Genomic DNA, 23887 nt, shown 5'->3' on the forward strand with positions numbered 1-23887 from the left:
TTTAGCTTAAGTTCCAGGTTCTGGAGCATTTTGAATTCTCACCTGTTCAGATACCAGGGGCAGAGAGAGTAGAAATAAGGAAGAAAAAAAACTCACAAAACTCATAAGGAGAGGGCTAATATTGGTGTGCAGAGATCTAAATGTTTAAAAATAAGGGAGAATAATTCCCTAATAGGTTTCTAGTGACTTCTAGTTTTATAGTGACTTCTATCTTATACTAATTTTACAAGTTAATACCAGGAGCCAAGCACTGTGGTGCATGCCTATAATCCTCCTGGCTCAGAAGGCTGGGGCAGGAGGATCTGAGTTCAAAGTCAGCCTTAGCAACTTAGCGAGACCCTAAGCAACTCAGCAAGACCCTGCCTCTAAATAAGACATGAAAAAGGGCTGTGAATGTGGCTAAGTGGTTAAGCACCCGAGTTCAGTGTAGTTCAATGAAGTTCTCTTACCCAACATCTAGCTTCCTCGACTTGCTGACTGATCTCATCTCCATCTGAATGCAGAGTGATTGTGGCCTGAGACTTCCTGAATGGTGCAGGCTGTGGATTTTGCAGAGCACATGCTTCTGCACTTTAGCAACTCCCCACACCTGCTGTGAGCTGCGCACTTACACTGGTCACTTGTCTTTGTTCCCAAATTTGCTTATGCCAGTAATACTTAAATTATAATTCTGTAACTTGAATATATAACAATGAAATATGTACACGAATAGGAAGCACTTAAATGTTCCATAAAAAGTAGATCATTTTGAAAAGACTTGATAGAATCTGCCCGTTTTTTTTTTGTTGTTGTTTTTTGAGTTTTTTTTGGTACTGGGGATTGAACTCGGGGCCTCACACATTCTAGGCAAGCACTCTACCACTGGGCTACATCCCTAGCCCTTTTTTGTTTGAGACAGGATCTTGCTAAGTTGCCCAGGCTGGCCTCAAACTTGCAATTCTTCTGCTTCAGCTTCCCCAGTAGCTGAAATTATAGGCATGTGCCACTGTGCCAGGCTTATTATTCCACTTTTAGAGTCACTAAAACTGCCAGGTGTGGTGGTGCATGGCCAATCCCAGCTGCTTGGGAGGCTGAGAAAGGATTGTCAAGTTCAAAGCCAGCCTCTGTGAGATCCTGACTCCAAATAAAAACCAAAAAGGGCTGGGGATGTAGCTCAGTGGTAAATCTCCCCTGGGCTCAATCCCTAGTACCACCCTACCCTCCCAAAATAATTAAAAACACTAAAAATATTATATGTGGTTTATGTAAATGATTAATGGTCCATCCATATCTTAAAAAAATAAAAAAAGGGCCTTGGCCCTCCATCAGGAGTAATGCCAGGATGAAAACTCAACACTTTTGTGTGTGTGTGCGTGCTGGGGATTGAACCCAGGGTTTTGTGCATGCAAGGCAAGCACTCTACCAATGAGTTATATCCCCAGCCCCTACATTTTAATATATAATAAAATGTTTAACACTTTTAAAGATTTCTTGGTTTAATTGATTTTTAAAGTTAACCAACACTGCAACCAATTGTTTATAATAGGTAAGTTTCCACTATAGTTTATAAAGTGCCCAGATTCATGATGTCACCTTCATCTCTGTGAGACACTCCCATTTTACAGACAAGGAAACTGAGGTTCAGAGATGGCAGATGGCTTGTCTTAAGACACATGACTTCATGAGTGAATCTTTACTTCCTGAGTGCTACAGCAGCCTCCTGATAGCAACAGCAGCTTGGACTCTTCCCAGTTTACTTACAATAATGACAGCAGCAACACCCTAATGGCTGACTTTTGAAGAGGCTTACCGTGTTCTAGGCATTGTGCTTTATACCCATCTCATCCAATCTTCCTCAAATCCTAAATCTTGGAGCTATTACTTCAACATTCACAGGTAAAGAAACAGAGGTGAAGGAACTTGCCTAAGTGGTAAAACCAGGTTTTGTGTCTAGGCATTCTTAACTTCGCATCCACTGAACTTCTTATTCCTCTCACCTCCACAGATCTCAAAATCATCCTTGCTCTAGGGCTGGCCAAACTCTAAGAACAGTCACAGCACTGAACAAATCCAAAGTTATGGTGGGTATTTTATGCCAGAGAACCCCTTTTCATATGCTGAAAACACAATCTACATAGTGAGAATGAAGAGCCTCTGACTCTCAACAGTACGTGAACCTCAGAGGGAAGGTAAACCTGGGGATCTGGATGTCCAACCCTCAAGTACAGACCCCATACTACTAACCTTGTAAATGTTTTTTAAAACAAGGTGCATCTTATCAGGGTGAATGGCCGAGAGCACAAATATCAACATGACAACGTCCACAGATTCTGGTGGTACATGATCCAGAAGGTCATCTTTAGTGAGATCACACTGGAATACCTGGCATCTCTCAGTGTTATATAAAGGATTTTGCTAGAGAGGGAAAAAAGCAAAAAAAGAATTTTAATGCAACCGCCACGCTGACATATACAAAACATATACCATCAAAAGAAGATCCTATTTCTAGCTGCATACTGCTACACAGAAATAAAACCAACTCTTCTTACTGGATAAAACCATGTAAAGCATTCATTATTCAAAACAAGAGGCAAGGTATCATTTAAGCAAATCATTTTTAATTGAGGAGAGAATATAGTCTATCACTTGTTCAAAACTGAGCATTTCAGAAATGTGTACTTGCAGAGGGATGATAATATAAAATTGATCTGTGCTTCCTTAATCCTCTGAATCATCCCCTTTAAGCCTAAATCCTGTGGGAAGCCTTCCAATTCCCCTTCTTGGGAGGCTCCCACAGCTCTTCTGGAGCATATCTTCCTTTGATGAAGAAAACTAAATTTTTTTTTCTTTTTTTTTTTTTTACTACAAGTATGTTCCTGGTATATTTTGGTTGGCGGGCTTCAACACATGAAAAATATTAAGTTGTTCCTCCATATAAATGAGGACCTGATTAGATAGATACATAAAGTTATTGGAAGGGAAAATTCAATATTGAAAACATGTCAATTCTATTCATAATTCCACCTATAGATCCAATGCAATCTCAACCAAATTCCAATAGACTTATAGAAACTTACCAAGGTAAATCTAATTTATCTGGAAGCAAAAGTCAATTTTTAAAATGAAAAAGGAGATACACCATGGAACATCAAAACATATTGCAAAATGTAGTAATAATAAAACAATGTGGTTTGAGAAGGAGATCACTGAGACAGAATAAAGTCCCCAAACACCTGTGTGTGGGAGAGTTTAACATTTACATGACAAATGTAACAATTAAGATAAAAAGATAAAGAAGGTGATAATTATCAGAGTAGGAAAATGAATTTCTCAATCGGTTAGTGTTACAACTTTTAGTTTTAGCTCAGAGATACACAGAAATGGGAAGACACAGCTCCTGCCCTTACAAGAAAATAGCTGGAAAGAGAAAAAAAGAGAAAAAAAAAAAGATTTTTGTGAACCCATCAAAGGACAGAGATCACAGAACCCACCAGCCCAAAATCTGGAGAAAGATGTGTTTTTATCAGGCAGACACAAGACCCAAGCACTGGCTTACCTGAGGCAAAAGCCCTCTATCTAGACAGACAAAACTAGAAATTTGGCAAATTGCTAGAGACCAAAAGTGGGCAATGGAATGTGAAAATATAGAACTGTTTCCAGCCCTCTAAAGGGGTAATAGGCTAGGCTCTCAAGGAAAGGATGGTGCTTTCTGGTGGTAGTTTTTCTCATATCCTTTAAGGAAGAAAATGCTGAATCTGCATGAAAAGGTCACCTGAGGCCTGCAACCTAAGGACACTATAGAATACTTCTGCAGCTGGGGCAAGAGAACCACTCAGCCCTAGTCCAATCAGTCTGCATGGAGAACAGCCTCAAGATCAAGAGGGGACATTGGTAGATACATCTTGCAGCTGGGAGAGCGATGGATAAGAAAAGCTGTAAGTAGAAAGACATATGAAGGTCATACCATTGAGACACAGGCGCACCGCAGAGTGGCATTAGTGAATAATAATACTCTCTCCCATGGCCCACCAAGAAGTCCCAAATAATAATATCCATAAATTGCAACCAGGAAAGTGCGAGAGACAGACTCTATTTGGGGAAAAGGATAGGGGAATATCCAAAGGCAAGCCACCAGAGGGTTTTAAGTCTGGTGCCCATAGCAACAACAAACCTCACAAGTAACTATAGCTACAGCTTCAAACACACCCCAGCTCCTGGCTAGATTATTACAAATTCCTATTACCTCAGTATCTCCTGCCCTAACATGTCCAGCTTCAATAAAGAAGTACAAGGCATACCAAAGACAAGAAAAACATTCTGAAGAAAGCAATCTTTAGAGCTAGACTCAAACATGACATAGATGATGGAACTAAAAGTTTGGGTATTTAAAATAACTATGATTAAAATGTTAAAGGCTCTAATGGAAAAGATAGACCATGTGCAAGATTAGGTAGGTAATTTTACTAATGGAAACTCAAATATAAATGCCCCAAACCAAAAACATGGTCAAGAAAATGAATAATTATGCTTCTGACAAGTTCATCAGTAGGAACATTGCTGTTTAGGAAAGAATCAGTGAACTTAATGACAGATGATAGAAATTATACAAACTGAAAATGCAAGGAAGAATAAAGTTGAGGCGGGGGGGAACCCAAACAACATTTAAGAGCCATGAGGTAACAGCAAAAGATAAGTACTTTTTTTTTCATGGCAGGAAAAAAATATATATTTACATATTGCAAGGTCTTCAGTATCTTTGGTAATAAAGAACAAAACATGGGGACATTACTTTTTGCCCAAAGATTGACAAAAATAAAAGACAGATATCAAATATTGAGAAAATGGTATCTTTAAATTATTGGTGAAATTATAAATTGGTATGATCTTTTTGGAAGAAATCCTGGTAGTAGCTATAAAAATTTAAATGTGCTTATTCTTCTTCCAAAAAATCCTACTTCTTCCATTGTCCATCACAGAGAAATGTATACACGTTTTGATACCCAAGAATCATATGTTTGATACCCATCACATAAACCCCCTATTTGTAAGAGAAAAAAATTAGAAATGATATAAATGATGAATAACAACAAGGTAACTTTTATGTAAGTATATCTATCCATTTTATGGAATTTTTATAACAGATATGTGTATAATGTGGTAATCTACATGTACTAACATGAAAAACTGTAAGACATAATAATGTAGAGTGAAAAAAATCAAGTTACATTAAATATGACACTATCTACAACTATTAAAGATCTAATGGATGTTAAAACTGCAAAAGGTTGATGTGCATGTTGTCAAAGTGCCCCCCACATATTTGTTAATGGCAAAAGAAAAATATTTTTATAGTAGGGGAATTAGGCAATTGCTACCTTAACCTAGGGAGTAAGACGACTACTACAGCTTGTAAGGAGATCACCAGATATTATCGCTTGACAGGATGCAATATGCAAAATACAACATCACCTATAAACATATTTATGCGGGGCTGGAGTTGTGGCTCAGTGGTAGAGCACTTGCCTGGCATGTGTGAGGCCCTGGGTTCAAATCTCAGCACTGCATATAAATAAATAAAATTGACAATTAAAAATACAAAAATAAATAAATAAATAAATATATTTATGCACCCAAATTTTACCTGATTTAAACCTAACTTTCAGTTTACATGAAACATAGAGGATAGAAGGAACAAATTAAACAATAATACCAAGAAACAATCAGACCAACTTGGAACCTAAGGCCTTATTATAGAAAATTGACTTGATATCTCCAAAAACTCAGTGGAAAAAATCATAGTTCAGGACAGGAAGACAGGAGCATTTTAAGCTAAGGAGATTTAAATGACATAAGGGTAAGAGGTAGTTTGTGACTGGATTGAAAATAGCTATATAAAATAACTTGGGGGGCTGGGATTGTGGCTCAGTGGTAGAGCATACGGGTGGGACATGGGTTCGATCCTCAGCACCACATAAAAATAAAGGCATTGTGTTGTGTCCATCTATACCTAAAAAAATAAATTGAAAAAAAAAAAAAAGAAAAGATAACTTGGACCTACTTGGGGAAATTTGAATCTGGGATAGGTATTAAAGACATTAGGGAATTAATGTTATTTTTGCTGGATATAAGCTAATTGTGGTTATATTTAAAAAAAAAAAAAAAAGGCCTTATTTTGGGGAGACAAATTTAGGAGTGAGTCTTGATGTTTGTAATTCACTTTAGAATAGTTCAGCAAAGAAAAAGTTTATACAGCAGGTGTAAAGTATATACTTTTCTTGAATAGAGATGTATTTCTATACGTGTTGCATATGTATGTAAAAGGAAAATTACATTCACAGTGATCAGCATCAGAGAGAGGACTGGAAAGAGAACTGCAATTAGGCAAATGGATGCAAAGGGCAGGTCAAACACAAAAGAAAATAGAAACATAGCAAAACACATAAATGGTGTACCAACCTTAACAAATTCAACTGCTCTTGGAGAAAAATCACAGGCATAGGCAAAGATATTCATATCTTCTTCTAAAAGCGGGAATAAACAATTTCCAACCCCACAACCAGCTTCAAGCATGGTTAATTTTTGGCCTTCAAACTGGTGAAAGAGAACCTAAAGTTATAATACATTATATTTGAATAATGAAGAAATAAACCAAACTAAAAGACCCAGAATGTGAGCGACAAAGTCTTTCATCCCACTGAACAGATGATAAACAACAGAACTAATAAAAGTTAATACCGGTACCTCACATATCATCATCCAACATTGGGCAGGTTGTGCAGAAAAAAACCCAATATACTGGCTAACTGAACAGATTCTGAAGCTAAACTACCTGCACTCAAACCCCAAATCCTCCTCTGCCCCTGCAGTCTATCCTTGGGCAATCACTTCAATAGCCCTGGGCCTCAGCTTTACATACAAATGGGAATAACAACACACTTCGCAGATTTAGGTTTGAGAAAACAAGTCTTCTTAGAAAAAGGGCCACAATAGTTCATTAATTGCTATTATTTTCAATTTGTCACTAAATTCACTCAGTACAAATGAATATTTAATATTTACAACTTTCAGAGCAGTCTTTAAAAAAAAAAAACAGAAAATCTATGCGTGTCCTCTCTTCTAAACATTAGCTAAAAATCGCTAAAACTACGGACCAAATACATATTTCTTTCCTAAGGTACCAAGCATTTTGATAGACTTCATAAATTTTCTACTTCACACTGCCTTCAGAATGCAATAAAGCACCCCTCTTCCACACACCTGTTCCAAATGAAGAACAGTTCAGGATAAGGTGAAATATTAGCTTACCTCCCTACATAATCTTAGCTCCTCAAACTCTCTGGTGGTCCAGTGTCTATCTCTGAAAAAATTGGTAGTATTTCTTTTGTAAAAAAGGTCCCAGTTCTTCTGAGCATCTTTTTCCAGTTTTTGTTGTTTAAAATCAGACACCAAAGCTTGGTCTCTTTTCAGTTTCTCCTCTTCTTCAGAACTGAGAATTCTTGCCTGCAGTCCTTTCCTTTGTGATGAAGCCATCTCATATGTTGGTGGCAATGCATTTAACACTAATGAAGATTCTCCATCCTTGCATAATTTGAGGAATCCATACTGACACTGAAGACACAGGGTTTTCTCAAGGCCTGCGGTGCTTCATACAAAAAAGAATGAGATTCCCACTAGGAATTCTAGAGCAATTCTTTAGAATGCAGAGTGAGTGGTTCTACAATAGTTTTTTTTTTTTTTCCTGGTACCAGGGGATAGAATGTAAGGGTGCTTAAGCACTGAGTCACACCCCCCAGCCTTTCTTATGTTTTATGTTGAGACAGGGTCTCACTAAATTGCTAAGGCTGGCCTCCAAATTGTGATCCTCCTGCTTCAGCCTCCTGAGTAGCTGATATTACAAGGGTGTGCCACTGCGCCCGGCTTTACAATAGCTGTTGGGGACGCTGGGTTCTATTTATCAAACACGGGTGCTTCCTAGAGGAAGAAAAAAAAAAAAAAAAAAGCTCATTAGGGGTTCTAGAGCTCTTTAGCAGGGTCGATGGTTCTAAAATAGTACTTTCAGAGGCTGGGTTCCATTCATCAAACACCAGATGCTGTCTCTACACAAAACCCTGCCCCCTAAAGGAGGAGAGGTCACAAAGAAGATCAAGACAAGTTTCTACCTTCAGAGGGCTTACATTCAGTAGCCAGGACGGTTTCACGCGCCGAACTCTAATTCAAACCGGAATGAGTCAACTATTACAATAAGTCGGTTTAGTTCAGAAAAAGAACCACCTCCGTGAATAGACTGAGAAACCTTGAAAAGAAAATACTCATCCATCTTCGGTGCCCGTCAAAGGGGTGACCTAAAAAACAACCACAACAGTTGCCCGAACTGAAAGCGGGTGGTCAATCGCCCAACAGAAGCAGGATCGGCGCTTCCTTAGGGTCGGAGACAGGCTTTCTGGGAGGACACAGAGCTAAGCTCTGACCGCAATCACAAGAAGCTGCCGCATGAACCAGAGGGAGACGCGCTTTCTAGGGGGCCAAAGCCCTCTCACCGTCATCGCGGCGCCAAGTAGGGGTAGTGACCCAAGGACACGTGGTTAATGTCCCGAGGACCCATCTCTCGCAGGACACTCGGGATAAACTAGGCCCACATTAGTTATGAGACTCGAGTTAAAGTAGTTCTCCACGCTCTGGGCTCGACCGCCATCAGTTCCCTGACTCACCTACAGGGTAGGGCAGGGCACACTCACCCCTCAACCAAGCACGGGCTCCGAAGATAGAATTCGGGAACCGCGGTGAAACATCCTGAGCATTCACTAACCAGCTAGTAGAACTTCGAATTAGGATTTTCCCGGCGGACTTCTCTTACGGTGGAACCACCTCTGCTACTTCCGCTAGGAACCCGGAAGTACCTACCAAACGCCGGAAGTCCTGCGGCCTTGCTTCCTCAGAGTCTTCCCCGGTCCCGACGCAGAGACTCGTTTCCGGTCCCAGGTGGGCGGCGGCTTGGCTGTCCGTGCGCTCCGGAGCGGTGTTCCGGGAGCACCGTCCTCCCGGGCACCAGTGCCGGGAGCTAGTGCTGGGGCCGCGCCAAGAAAGAACCGATCTGGGCGCGAGGCAGGTGCGGGGCCATGAACGGGACCGCGAACCCGCTGCTGGATCGCGAGGAGCATTGCCTGCGGCTCGGGGAGAGCTTCGAAAAGCGGCCACGGGCCTCCTTCCACACCATCCGCTGTAAGTCAGCGCACCAGTCGCCACATGCCAACCTCGGCTCCCTCCTTTCTTCCTTCGGCCCTCCTGGGTCCGGGGACTTCCCTGCCAGCGTCAGTTCCCCTCTCTTTTACCCCAGATCCTCTGGGACCCCGATTTGCAACTTTCATTCTTTTCTTTTCTGGATTACTCCTCCCGAACAAAATCTTTCGTCACTCCCAAATGTTCATTTACCTTATAATCCTAAACATGAACCCCGAAGGTCACTGGCCTCTTTCTTATTTCATCCTCTCGACCCAACTCCCAAACCGAACTTCTCTTCTCCCTCGAATCCTTTTCCATTTCTATTATTCTAGAGGTGATGGTGGTGGTGCACGGGGGGGGGGGGCTGCATACTTAAAGGATTTATCGTTTGCTGTAAGCCTCATTTGCTTCTTTCAGTTTCATTCTGTTCTCTGCTTTCCTCAGCTTTCCCACCCTCTTCTGTCTTGGTTTTAGTCATCCTGACACTTTGCTGTGTCTCCACTTCAACCAAGGAATCTGCATCCTTTCTGCGCTCTGTCAGATCCGTCGCGCCACCCCCGATCTCCACGCCTTTCGTGCCTTTAAACTGAAGTCTTTTGAGGTCATCCGCACCACCCTGGTTTCTGGACCAGGTCCCTTGTGGAGAAGAATAAAATTAGAATTTGTGAACCTGGCATAGGTTAAGGTTGGATCTATGTTTGGAAACAGAATAGAGCAGACATAAAGAATGTGGAAATAGTCATTATGCTGGACCTTCTTCTCTGTGATTATAGACTGTTGAGAGGGGGTACTTATATTCTGTCCTGGGTGAAGATTTGGCTGTTAGGAATTGGCTGACTGAGCATCCCCCTGTGATTCACATGCTTCTAGTTTCCTGTAGTGCTAACATTGGTTGAGGCTTGTTTTCATCAGAGGAACTAATAGATGTGACTCAACACATAGGAAGAGGGTGTGTTAGAAAATGAAGTTCCATCTTTGTGTGGCCTCTTGCTGTGCCATTTCTGTGCTTCTTACTGATAGCAGATTCAGCCCTTTCAAAGAGAGGATATTGGGAATGTGATTAAACCTTCATTTCCTGAGTTTGCTAAGTTGATCTATTCCTCCAATGAAGGGAAACGTTCATGTACACTCCTGGCTTGCAGTTTGAGGCAAGTGTGGGTTAAAGGTGAAGTAAGATGGCTATTTGGGTTGTGCTTTAACTGCGATTCAGAAACACCAGCAGGATAACCTTTGGAAATACAGCCCAACCATCTATCTGGTCTGAATATCTGCAGAAGTTATGGAATTGAGTGTAGTAAATTTTTTTTTGTTGTTGTTGTTACAAGTTATTGTACCCAAGGGCACTTAACCAGTGAGCCACATCCCCAGCCTTTTTTTTTTTCTTTTTTCTTTTTTCTTTTGAGACAGTCTCACTAGGTTTACAGCCTCACTAAGTTTTTGAGGCTGGCTGTGCATCTGCAGTCTTCCTCCCTCAGCCTTCCGAGTCACTGGGATTACAGGGGTGTGCTGCCATGTCCAGTAAGTGTGGCAAATTCTGACAGCTTCTATGCAAAATGGAATTATCTTTTATGATGCTGTGGCCTTTTTCATATAGGGTTTACAATCAAGTATTTTTTTCATATGCTTCATTGCTTTTGATCTTCATTACCCTAATAAAACACTTTATTGTGGATGATGAGGCATGGGTTTTCAACTGTCCCTCAGGAGAAGGAAATGGTTTAGACCCCTTTACCCCCTGCCCAATATAATCATATGGGGGTTGGAGCAAAAGTATATGGAATTGTCTCTGAGATAGTAATTATTGAAGCTGAATGAAGGTACTTGTGGGTTTATTGTACTTTTCTCTCTATTTTTGCAAAAATGAAGTTTTCCATAATAAAATGGTTTTTAAAGAATTCTAAATGATTTTTGCTTTCCATGTATGTAATAAAAATTTTAATTCTTAGCTGAGCATGTGGTGGTGCACATCTGTAATCCCAGTGACTAAGGAGGCTGAGGCAGGAAAATCACAAATTTGAGGCCAGCCTAGGCAACTTAGCAAGACCTTGACTCAAAATAAAATAAAAAAGGACTAGGGGAATAGCTCGTTGGTAGAGTGCTTGCCTAGCATGTGCAAGGTTGTGGGTCCAATCCCCAGTACCTCAAAAAAGAAAAGAAGAAAAAAAATTAATTTTTAAATGAAAATGTCCAGGAATCCCTTATTCTTAGTAACTTGGTCTTTTCCTTTATCTTTAGATGATTTTAAACCAGCATCTATAGACACGTCCTGTGAAGGAGAGCTTCAGGTTGGCAAAGGAGATGAAGTCACAATTACATTGCCACATATTCCTGTAAGTTTATCCCATTGTTGTTGGTTTTAATGAAAGCATCACAGTGAATCCTTGTATATGATTATATTGCAATTTGAATTTCCAACTGTAAAAACCTTTAGATTTCTAAAGTGCCAACATATGTAAAAAAGGAATTTTGAATCATGGGGATGGGGTAGAGTTCAATCAAGTTACTCAGGCACTTGGTTAAAATGTTTGTCATTTTCCCCAAGTTCCCCTTGCCCCTATATGCTACAAAGACGGCGAGGTTCCTATGTGGACACCTAGCACCTCTGTTAAATGTACATAGTTTTTCTCCTAAGCAGCTCTGAAGAGAAGAGCCCCAGTGCCCTACTGATAAATAGCCATATCAGATACTGAGCAAACCAAAGGTTTGGAGCATGTGGGCAATTTAAGGATGAAAAACTCAGTTAAAAACTACATTGAAGCCAGATGCGTTGGTACACGCCTATAATTTGGCTACTTGGAGGTTAAGGCAGAAGAATTGCAAATTTCAGACCAGCCCAGGCAATCTTGTAAGACTCTGTCTCAAGATAAAATAAAAAAGAGGTCTGGGGATGTAGCTCAGTGGAGGAGCATGCCCTTAGCATGCAGCAAGCCCTGGCTCTAGTCCCCAGACCAAATAAATAAGGCAAAAAAAAAAAAAATCCTCTTCTGATTACAAGATGCTCTTTGTAAACGTGTCATTGCACTTAACAGCTCTGTCCTGAAGCATAGTAAGTTCTTGGTGGCTACTGATAGAATAAAAAGTCTCTGGACAGGGACCTAGAAACCTTTGTGCTAAGGAGAAATTATCTTCCCATTCAAAGAGCTATTTCATTATTTGCTGTCTGTGTCAGGTTACATCATCTCCCTTTGGACCTTAGTTTCCCAAATGTAAAATGAAAGGGTTAGATAAATTGTCCCTAAGGTTCCTTCTAACTCTAAGTTTTTTTTTTTTTTTAGTATGAATAAGAAGTCAAAGAGCCAAGCAGTTTTTGATTCAAAGCAAGGCATTAAATCCTATTAGCAACAAATATTAATCGAGTGACTACTGAGGCTTAAAGAACGTAACTTTGAGCAATAAGGCACATTTCTTGTTCTTGTGGAACTTGCGGTCTAGAATTTAAATTTTAAAAAAAAAAGCACATATTTTAGAAAACCAGGGAAGGCTTTCTTAAGGAAATTACCCTTGAACTCAATCTGAATGTAGAGTAACTTCAAAGGAGATTCAAAATATAGCGGGCAAAGTTGGACACTGTGGCACATGCCTGTAATCCCAGTGGTTGGAGGCAGGAGGACTGCAAGTTCAAAGCCAGACTCAGCAGCTTAGCAAGACCCTAAGCAACTTAGTGAGACCCTGTCTCTAAATAAAATATAAAAGGGGCTGAGGATGTGGCTCCGTGGTTAAGCACCCCTGAGTTCAGTCCCTGGTATGAAAAATAATAAACACACACACACACACACACACATACAGACACACACAGATCGGGCAGTATGTGCCATGGTGTACACCTGGCATCCCAGTTACTTGAAGGCTGAAGCAGGTGGTTCACAAATCCAAGGCCAGCCTGCTGACCTAGCAGACCTTATCTCAATAAATAAGTAAGTAAATAAATAAATAAAATTCAGGAGTAGAGCACCCATAGGTTCAATTCCCAGTATTGGGGGTGGGAGAGGATGTAGCCAGCAGAAGCTTGTTAAAGCCTGAGGCAGGAACGAGCTTGAGGATCTGAAAGAAGCTGCTCTGAAGCACACACAGTCCAGGGTTGGGTGGTGCAAGGCCTGATGGCTGGCTCGAAGATTTTTATCCTTTGGCCTAAGGGTGACAGGGGAGTTATTGAAGGGCTTAGGCAGATGACTAGCAGGCCTTGCTTCCTGAGGGTAATGAGCTGCCCTCAAGAAGGCTCTGTTGGTTATGGAAATGATGGAAAGCCCTGGACTCTCCATAAGAAATTTAGAGAGCACTCACTAGTTTTACTATTCAAGTTTTACTTAGACCTATTATGGTTAATTTCTTTTTTCTATATAGATCAGTTCTATCTTTTTGAGTAGCTCTGATAAAAGATTTGATGAGATAGTCATTTATAATGTCAGTTTTGATATTCATAATTGGTGTGCTTAGCTTGATCATTTATACTTTTGTGGCAAATAGGGATCCACACCACCAATGACTGTGTTCAAGGGGAACAAACGGCCTTATCAGAAAGACTGTGTACTTATTATTAATCATGACACTGGTGAATATGTGCTGGAAAAACTCAGTAGCAGCATTCAGGTCAAGAAAACAAGGTATGTTAAAAAACAGATACAGTTTTACATGATGTTTCTAAACCTTTGTAGTATCGATTCCAGTTTTATGAAGATGTGAACATGGGATGTTCGCAACTCTGCCTGTGTCTTCTTACACAAATCAATAAAATTGTTATTTTCCTTAAATACAATGAAAAGAAATAATACTTTTAAGGGAGTAATTTATAATTAATCCAATTTTATCAAACTCATGATTGTTGTTAATAATCTACATAAGGGATGAGATTTGTATTTATAGACTTATAATTAAGAAAGAGTAATTGCATAATTTTATTGGTTAAAAACATTACTTTTTTATAGGGTACAGTTGAGTTGACTAATGCCAAAATAAAACTTTGCCTATTTTTTTGAATAGTGAACTTTCATTAATAGTTCATTCAGCTAAGCACACCATGTCTTATATGAAGCCAGTTAGAGTTTACTTGAAAATTAGAATTCATTCTATAAATAACCAGTGGTTCTATTTATTACATTGTAATACAGTAATTATTGTAACATAGTAATTCAGTTTTAAAGACAGTGTTACAATCTAATGTTTTTCTGTTTGTCTCCACATACTATTTTTCTTCATTGATTCAATTCCACAAAACAATAAAAATGACTCTCATTTATTGAGAGGTTATCACAAGACAAACAATGCTTGGATGCTTTATGTGCATTATTTAATCTTTACAAATAAATTTCACAAAGGTGCTATTATATTTAAAAAAAAAAATAACCTCAAAAACACATGAGGAGACTGAAGATTAGAGGCTGTGAGTTCCCTAAATTGGACAGCTACAACCGAGGACCACACTGGCAGCCAGCATAGAGCCCAACCCTTCTCATGCTGCTGTATTGTATGATCGCCTGCAGTGAAACAGGTGCTCTGTTACTCTTCCAGTATCTGTTGTGGTCCTCTGTTTCCTTTCTACTCAGTGTGATCTGGGGACTAGCAACATCAAATCACCTGGGTACTTGTTAGGCAGAATCTCAAGACTTACCTAAGGTCAGACTCTGCAGAAATCTCCAGGTGACAATGTGCTAAAGTTTAAGAAGCACAAAAGAAATTGTTAATGGGTAGAATTTTCTTAGTTTGCGGTAGAACTCTGTGACATGGTAGGCAAGCAGTAAATAGATAATGAAAAAATTTGTACGCTGGCCAGTATTATAAGAGCTAGTTTATTCAGGAACTCCTGAATTCATGATAACTGTGTATTGCAAACAAGTCAAAGAGTAAGATGGAATTTCATAATCACATTGTAATGTACATGTTTGTTTTTTTTTTTATCATTGCTGTAAAATGTGATCTCCTTGAGGGCAACAAGTCTACTTAAAAAAAAGAAAATCTCTCTATTTTTGACACACAGTGTAGTACTGGAATGTAGTAGACACTCAGTTCTTTAGTGAGTAGTTCTCATGACCAAATGACAAATAGCAGTATTTTGCAGGGGTCTGGAAAGGGCATGGGGTTTTGCAGAGACTTCCAAGAATTTGGTCACCTGGACAAGTTTGAGAACTGCTGTTTTAGCCCATCTGATTTAAAGTCTATCTCATTTTAGAGCTGAGGGGAGCAGTAAAATCCAGGCCCGAATGGAACAGCAGCCCTCTCGTCCCCCACAGCCATCACAGCCACCACAGCCACCACCACCACCACCACCACCACCTCCGCCGCCACCCATGTCTTTCAGAGCACCAACCAAGCCTCCAGTTGGACCCAAAACTTCTCCCTTGAAGGATAACCCCTCACCTGAACCTCAGCTGGATGACATCAAAAGAGGTAGAGAACATTCTCTAGAACCATGATAGCAACATGGAGTAGGGTGTCCATGTTCTTTAGGAGATCACAGAGCTGCTGTATTGATCTGGCAGCCCAGACATTTGCTATTATCAAAAGATTTTCTTCAAAGCTGACTCCTCCAGAACTGCTGGGTAGGGCCTTCTAGTATTTATTTGTGATTATCAACTTGTGACTATCTTGGCAGCATTCTTCTTAAAGGCTCAGACTCTAAATAAGCATGACTGCCATCTGAAGCTCCATATGGCATACCTTTAAGGCTTTTGAGAAAGAGGGTTTTAGATATTGGGGGGTGAAAACCAAATGTGGCAATGTTTCTGAGCTCCACACTAATGTACCTAAGTTAGAGGACCATTTAAAACAATATCACCAAATGCTTTGTGCTAACACAAAGTGTATAAATATGAAAGAGGCCATGTGATCAGTGGAAATGGATTCAGGTCTAGAAAGACTTAGAGGTTTGGCTTGGCTCTCCCACTGCAAACCCGAGACACAGTTACCTCAGTTCTCTTCCACTATGTAGTCTGCTCCTCTAGACTGTTAGAGGTTACGAGGTTAAGTATTTTATTTCACATTTGTAAGTTTTCACAAAACAAAATAAAATCCACAATAGTAGAAGACAGGGAAAGATAAAGAATTGTTTTGGAAGTTTGCTTTTCCCAACCTATAGAAATGCTGCGTTTTAGCACCTAAAGTCACTCTCTGCACTGTGCAGTTGTTATACCTCTTGATTTTTTTTTTCTTTCATTGATACTAGAATGCTGTTGTGGAAGTTTCCACTACAAAGTTGAATAGGAATAAGATGGTGAGTGGTTAGTTGTTGTGTTATGCTTAAAGGAGCCATAGCCATTTAAGGCCACATTGTATGTTTGGACGGGAAAATCTGTCATCATTCTCCATGTATCCCCAGACATCGAATGGCTAGGTAAAACACGGTTTTCCTTCCTTACATCTGTGAAAAATGCAAAACCTGACAGGCATGGCCTTTGTTCCAATATGTAAAAGCGAAGAAGAGGAATGGTATTCTGCTGTGATTCTTCACTTGCCATGGTTCTTCCTGCAAGCCTCCATAGAGTTGGACAGGACCTCAGCGGTTGTCTGGCTTTCATGTTTCCAGAATGACTTGGAAAATTCATTGACTTCCTCTTGGGTCTTTCTGTTGGTTGAAGGTAGATCCAAAATAAGCACTCAGACCTTCCAGCTCCTAGTCAAATATTTTTCCAGCCCTTTAACACAATATTTCTCTTATTTGGGGTTTCACCCAAATAAGAATCATAATTCAGAATCCTTTTTTTAAAGTAAATAAATAATAGATTTAATTTGTTTCCTATACAGAATGGTCATTATTCTGAAGCAGTCTGCTTTTTGTTTGTTTTGGTTGAATTCAGCATTTTTTTTGAGTCTCTGCAAACAGGTTAGGTATTTTGTTTGTTTGTTTCGGTTTGGGTAATTTTGTTTGTATGTTTTTAAGGAGTTGAGAAGCAGGAGTTGTTCTGGCGTGTTCCTTCCTGCTGCCATTTCACTAGGTCACTGTTTATGGAGGCTTTGGAGCTCTGCCTTGAGAGCTGTTGCTGTGCTGACCCTGTCGTTCATGTTATTGCAGAGCTGAGGGCTGAGGTCGACATCATTGAGCAGATGAGCAGCAGCAGTGGCAGCAGCTCCTCAGACTCTGAGAGCTCCTCAGGAAGTGATGACGACAGCTCCAGTAGCGGAGGCGAGGACAATGGCCCAGCCTCTCCTCCCCAGCCTTCCCACCAACAGCCGTACAACAGCAGGCCTGCTGTCGCCAATGGAACCAGCCGGCCACAAGGAAGCAACCAGCTCATGAACACCCTCAGTAAGTGCATTCTCCCTTCAGTGGCTGAGACAGGGCCAGCAGAATCTGTAAACCTGAAGGGCTTTAAGACCAGAAGAGGATCTTGCAAAGATAATTTGGAGCAGAAAGAAGTGTGTTACCAAACAGTAAAAGACAGGCACAAAACTAAAAATCTGCTGTTTGTCTTTTCCATTTTCTACTACCACAAGTTGGGTTTTGTGAATTCTGGGAAATCCTGAAATATGAATAAATGGGTTCTTTGTTTTTGCATACACCAGGTTTAAGAGACAACCTGCCACCACACTATCCACGTCTTTTATAAAAAAGAATCCATTGCCTGTGTTTAGAAACCTACTAGCTTTGACAAGAGGGAAAAGAAGGATATTGTGATGTTTGGTTGGTTTTTTTCCTTATTCTTCTTCTGGGGGGAATTGTGCATGCTAGGCAAGTGCTCTGCTACTGAGCTGTATCCCCAGCCCTTTTCATTTTGAGACAGGGCCTCACTAAGTTGCCAGGGTGGCCTCCAATTTGTGATCCTTCTGCCTCAGCCTCCCAGGTTGCTTGGATTACAAGTGCATATTCCACACCTGGCTTGGGTGGCTTCTAATGCATGATACTAAAGTAAAGCAGGAAAACAAGAACAAAAATGCCTCTCTCTTTGGAATCCTGATGAATATTCATTTCTTGGTTCTCCTTCTCCTTTGAAGAAGTTGAAAGGTCTTTTAGCTTCGGTGGGGAAACTAACCTCATTAACTTCAACTAGGCAAAGATAATCTCAATCATTTTGGACTGGATAAATCTTTTTTGTTGTGGGGCTGTTCTATATTTTGTAGGATGTGTAAGAGCATCCCCGACCTCTGCCCACTAGATGACAGGACCAATCTCTCCCTACTGTGTCAACCAGAAATGTCTCAGTACATTGTCAGATGTGCCCTATCTTCAACATAAGTTGAACTATATGAAGAAAATCTGGCTTCACACAGGCAGGGAGTTAGAAAAGGAAGGCTTCGGGGCCAGTTGCCCTGAAAGGAGTCTAGGGACTCCAGAGTCCTTTGAACAGATTTTGAGAAGAATTGGCCTAGAAATTAGCCTTCCAGAAATAGAGGTTCACTTTTGTTTTTTAATCCAAGTGGTACCAGCTGGGGTGCTATTATATGTATTCCTGTTATATTAACATGAAATGTTGAGTCACTCCTGAATTCTAAATTTTGCATACCAAGTAACAATCTGGGGCTTTGTAAAGCTTTTAGTTCACATTCAAGGTTTAAAGTAAGATGAATATCTTGGACAGAGGTGTATCAGAGGGGACATTGGATTAGCATACAACTGTGTAAACAGCATTCAGCTTCCACAATGGAAGCCTCACTTGGTGTTTTCTTAGCTTATATGAAACAACTTAATGTGAACAATGCCAGCAAAGGGATCTTAGTTTCTTGTCATGTATTAACACATTTAAAAGCTGTCTGGCCTACTTCTCCCTTGTTCTATTCTAATGAGCAGTACTGCTGGGCTTTGCGGATACCAAAAATAGCATTTCTTTGGAAATGTTGATTATACCAGTTTTTTCGGTTAGCCAAATTGATTTTCCTCCCTGATTAACTCATTAAGCCCCAAGCTTTTAGTTCTATGTATATTTCAATGAAATTGACACAGGTGTATTAAAATAGTCTGGAAATCATACTGTAGTCTTATATTAATAATATTAATTAGTATTATATTGACTGATATTATAATTGTTATAATTCTCCTTGTTGTTATATAATCACATCTTGTATGCTGTATTTTAAGTTTTTGTGCATGTTCCACATCTGAGACAACAGAACAAAATGGGTTAAGTTGAATTAGCAAGGTTTTATGGTAGTGTGATAGCCGAGGCAGTCCACTAATGAACTGGGGGAAGTCTTTGTTAAGGTTTATTCTTTCCTTTCTGTAGGAAATGACTTGCAGTTGAGCGAGTCTGGCAGTGACAGTGATGACTAGCACCGGATCTTTCAAAATCTACTTTCTGGTGCACGAACCTGCTGCAAGACCGGGCTGTTTTTGCATGGAGTCCGTTGCCAGGAGGAACATGTCGTGGATCAGTGCCTGTAGTAGGAGTTGGAGGTTCTGGCGCTCTCGGATATTCAAGTCTTTAACTTAGTGGTGATGGGTGATTTTCTCATGTAATTTTTGAACAATCTCTTATTTCAAAGTTTAAGTAGATCTATAGAAGAACTAACAGGATTATATTTCTATTTGGTTAACATTGTTAATGAAAAACAGACAGATGTGCCCTGGCCTGGGTTACTCAAAGGCACTGTCTTCACCAGGCCAGTGAATTGGTTTTAACCCTCCATAGCCATCCGTTCGGCCTAGTGGTCTGCATCAGTGAAATGAAACAATCTGGAGGAGCAGGAGGAAGGGAAACCTCAAACTGCATCATAGAAACATGCATAGAAATCATAGAAATATGGCAAAACCACTTTAAATTGTTGATACTAAGTGGTAAGGAAGCTTGTCTGACCCAGCCTGACAAGCCCATGTAGAAGTGGACTTGAGTGGAGTCCTCGGGTGTCAGCTGGGCGGGGAACCTTGAGATCTGCCAGCACAGTCCCCTCATTTACAGGCTAGGAAAGGAAAGCACACAGCTGGCCAGGGCCAGTGTCCAGGCCCAGTCCAGGGTTTTTCTCACTGCTCCCTCCCTGAATTTCACTTAGTGGAATCAAGAGATGCTTACACGTGGAACTTTTAGATGTACATTTGCACTTTTATTGGATTCCAAAAGACAAAAGCACTGGGTATTTCTAGCTTGAATTCAGATCCAGACAGTCCTTAAACATGCGAGGCTGAGTGAGCAGATCAAACCAGCAGCCGTGGTGCTGACACACGGGACTAGGTAGGATCGAGGCTTTTCGTTCCGTGTGTTCCATCTTAGGTGATCTTCATTCGGTGGTTTTTGACAGGGGTGGGGAGTAGGAGTGGAAGAGAGGCGTAGTGAAGAAACCTCTCCGAACACACAAACCAGCAGGAAGTTTTCAGAAACCAGAGCCTAGATAGGAGTTCTGCAATATGGAGTGAGCACATTCTTTGATAAGGTTTTTCTGTTTAATGCTTTTGTACCACTGTTTGTGCCTGACTTCCAGACTGACTTGTATTTTTTATATAAAACCAGAAGAAAGTCACAAGATTGCCTTTGACAGTGTGCAGTTTCCAATTGAATCTGTTGTTGCTGGAAACTGGTCGCTAGTAAATGTTCCATGTTGAGTGAATGTGTGGTAAACCATCTAGTGATACGTTTGGAGGAACCCATCTGTATCGTCTTAGTGGCTGTGTCCTCAGAAGTTTCTGTCTGCTTTGTTTCAGTAGGCATCAAGACATTAATGATTTTCCTTCCTTGGGTTCCTCTACTCAGATGACCTCTCCCTCCCTAGCTAGTGGAGGGACACAGTCTGAACCTAGAGAAGAAAGGGGTGGCCCATGTGGGGGCTTTGGTCAGAGTTGTACCTTGTAGGTCAGTTATTTCATCCACATAGTGACTCCAGGGAGCTGGGGGTGGGACAGGAGCTGTTCCCCAGCAGCATGCCCGCACCAGGGTAGGAACTTATCTATAGTGAACTGATAATTGCTTTATAATTACTTGCAGATGACAGCTCAGGGAAGGCTAAGGTCAGGATTGGGAGACTTGAATTGTTCCTGGATGTGGGAATTGTGTCACTGCTCTTAACTTGCTCAGACTGGGGCAGGTTCTAGGAACTTGAATGAAGAATATCTATTTAAGCTCCCCCTCCCCTGTTTTTTTCTCCAAAAGCCTTGATTTCTGTAGTCAGAAATGGTTTTTGGCATGTTAGGTTGATACTTGTTTCTATAGGAAATACTTGCATGTGGCACTGGGCTTGGTGAGTGACGCTTTCTGAGCTTCACACACTCTCCTATGTCATCTGTCCACCCAGTACTGCATGGGAATTCTTCAGTGTGGCTCTGGGTTTTGTTCCCTGTGCAAAGCCTTCAGTGCTTCTGTTCTTCCATTATACTCCCTACCCCGACCCAACTTTCCCCACCAGAATAAGGAATCTTTTCTTTTCTAGAAACGTATTCTCACAGATGAATTCTCACAAATATCCTTCTGCTAGCCAAATTGGATTTTTTTCTTCTGTCTTTGTGCCTCCTCTCTCTCCTGCTCCTCGTCCTCACTCCAGACTCCACTTCTGAGGCTCTGTAGGTACCATCTTCATGGACTCTTCCTCTACTCATTTCATACCCCTGTGAAGTACCCTGTGTGCACAAACTGAGCTTTCTCTTGCTTGAACTCTGGTTGGTGTGAGCTCCTTAAAATCAGGGACTGTCATCACAGGCTATTCTGGTGCGTAAGCCTGGTCGGGGAGGAGGCAGAGAAGGCTAAGCAGTAAAGCCCAGGAGAGAACGTTCCAGGCATTTGGACTAAACTGACCATACAGTGCCTGTGCTGAAGTCTCTTAACTGAATTGTTAAGTTGCCTCTTAATGCAGCGTCTCTGCTGTGGGTCATTTAGGCAGGGTAGAAAGATGAAGTCTGGAGTGTCTGAGGAGCCATGGCAAGTCTTAGTAAAAACGTGATTTGGGGAAACATAATACAAATGAACTAGAGATTTCTTTTTTTTTTTTTTTTTTTAGAGAGAGAATTTTAATATTTATTTTTCAGTTTTGGGCGGACACAACATCATTGTTTGTATGTGGTGCTGAGGATCGAACCCAGGCCGCACGCATGCCAGGCGAGCGCGCTACCACTTGAGCCACATCCCAAGCCCCGAACTAGAGATTTCTAATAATGCCACTCATCATTTTATTTCTGTAACAGAATTATTTTTTCTATGTGGTTTGCTTCAGTGGTAGGAAGACTTGAAAATTCCCAAATTTTTACTTCCCTATTAGACAGGCTGGTTCAGCAGAGAGAGAGAGAGAGAGAGTGTGTGTGTGTGTGTGTGTGTGTGTGTGTGAGAGAGAGAGAGAGAGAGAGAGAGAGAGAGAGAGAGAGGTATTTATTACATTATTTTGAAAAATAATTATTTGTTTTGTGGATATATATTAGGTACAGCCAAACTGGATATTTCCATTTGGCAAGAAAAGTAGGATTTCTGAAACTCAGGCCTTAACCAATAGGTTGGAAGACAAGACCAATTGAAGTGTTATGAAATGTGTATTTTTGTTGCTTCTGTTGTTTCTGTCTTGGTTCATGTCTCATTCTTTCATGATTTTTAAAATCTTGTGCCTAAAAATTCATTTTGCTTAATTATGAAATAGACATGCATGTTTACATTTATGTAAAATATTTGCTGTATAGAGTTTTTTGTTTATTCTATTAAAAGATCACTATATTTAAATAAAAAATGAAGGTAAGCAATATACATAATGTCTTCATGTTTTTTGTTTCCTTCATAGAATAAGTAATATAAGGTTCTTTTAAGAATTCTTTGTACTTAAAGCCTAGTTGGCTAAATTGATTCCTTTTTAATTTGGTGAATATGAAGTACACTTTCATTTTTTAAAAAGTGTGACATTCAAAACTGAAGGATGAACTTCAGTTTTTAAAAGGCAGAGTTTAAAAGTTCAGGGGGGCAGAATTTGATGGTGATTGAGGAAGAGCCTCCTGCAATCTTTCCCCACCGATATCAAGTTGAACAATGCACTAAACTATTAGCATAAGAGCCAAGAAAATCAGACCATAGTGCCGGCTCTTAGTTTAACAAAACAAAAAGACCATTGAAGAAGACAGGAAAGAAAAAGCTGCCCAGGTCACTCCCGTTGCCTCTTGCTTGAGAGTGGGAGAGAAAATTAAATTCAGGCCCTGCTCTTGAAACCCAGCACTAGGCCCATCATGGTGAAGCTCAATGCTGGGCAAGGCCCTGTGACCCTTACCACCAGGCCAAAACCTGTGAGCTGAACTGGGGGATCTGCTTTAGGCTAGGTGACAGAGATCGACTCCACCACCCCTGTCCCAACTTCAGGCAACAGAGCCCTGAGCTCGACTCCCATCTGCTAGGGAAAAGGCATGAAAGGTAACAGGGTTTTGTCTGAGCTCTGGATTAGCTTTAGGATCTTTAGGCAGGGACCTGTGGTCTGCAGTATACATCCAGGATTAGGCTTCAGCAGTTCCAGCTTGAGTGAGCCTGGAGATCACCTGCCTTCCTAAGACCATGCAGGTCTCTGGCTATGAGACTCAGGTGCCACCCAGCTTAACAGCACCCTTGGTGGCCAAGGGACTACCTCCACCACTGATCCTGCAACCTCAGGCATCTCAGCTATTACCAGGCTAGTGCTCACAGATGGCACTTAAAACTGCCCCAGCACCAGGCAGAGACCTGCACCCCCGTGGGACAGACTCCTGTTTTGTCCTGCATCACCACTGGCTGTGGTGTGGGCCTTGATATAAACTTGAGGATGCAGGTTCTTTTTTTTTTTTTTTTTTTTTTTTTTAGAGAGAGAATTTTAATATTTATTTTTCAGTTTTGGGCGGACACAA

At 40.8% G+C, this 23887-nt stretch overlaps 2 protein-coding genes across 4 annotated transcripts in view; one reads left to right on the top strand and one right to left on the bottom strand.

The window, feature by feature from the left end:
• The window catches only part of Mettl6 (methyltransferase 6, methylcytidine), a 22297-nt gene extending 13430 nt beyond the window's left edge, over window positions 1-8867 (bottom strand). The window contains exons 1-4 of one of the 3 annotated variants that reach the window (XM_015494470.2): window positions 8715-8867; window positions 7285-7950; window positions 6436-6570; window positions 2224-2394 (exon numbers count right to left, since the gene is read on the bottom strand). In XM_015494470.2, the coding sequence (XP_015349956.1) occupies window positions 2224-2394; window positions 6436-6570; window positions 7285-7509 (531 nt within the window). In that variant the 5' untranslated portion in view covers window positions 7510-7950; window positions 8715-8867. Of the gene's footprint in view, window positions 1-2223; window positions 2395-6435; window positions 6586-7284; window positions 7951-8687 lie in introns of all 3 variants that reach the window. The other 2 variants (XM_015494469.2, XM_048801171.1) reach the window with 2 other exon arrangements.
• Window positions 8868-8911: 44 nt separating this feature from the next.
• Window positions 8912-22772, top strand: Eaf1 (ELL associated factor 1). The gene is made up of 6 exons (XM_015494471.2): window positions 8912-9198; window positions 11434-11528; window positions 13663-13799; window positions 15362-15579; window positions 17201-17434; window positions 19347-22772. Exons 1-6 carry the CDS (start codon window positions 9096-9098, stop codon window positions 19391-19393), a joined length of 834 nt encoding a protein of 277 aa, XP_015349957.1. The 5' UTR covers window positions 8912-9095; the 3' UTR covers window positions 19394-22772.
• The last annotated feature ends 1115 nt before the right edge of the window (window positions 22773-23887 follow it).

The sequence above is a fragment of the Marmota marmota genome, unplaced genomic scaffold (genome assembly GCF_001458135.2).
Source record: "Marmota marmota marmota unplaced genomic scaffold, marMar, whole genome shotgun sequence".
NCBI lineage: Eukaryota > Metazoa > Chordata > Mammalia > Rodentia > Sciuridae > Marmota > Marmota marmota.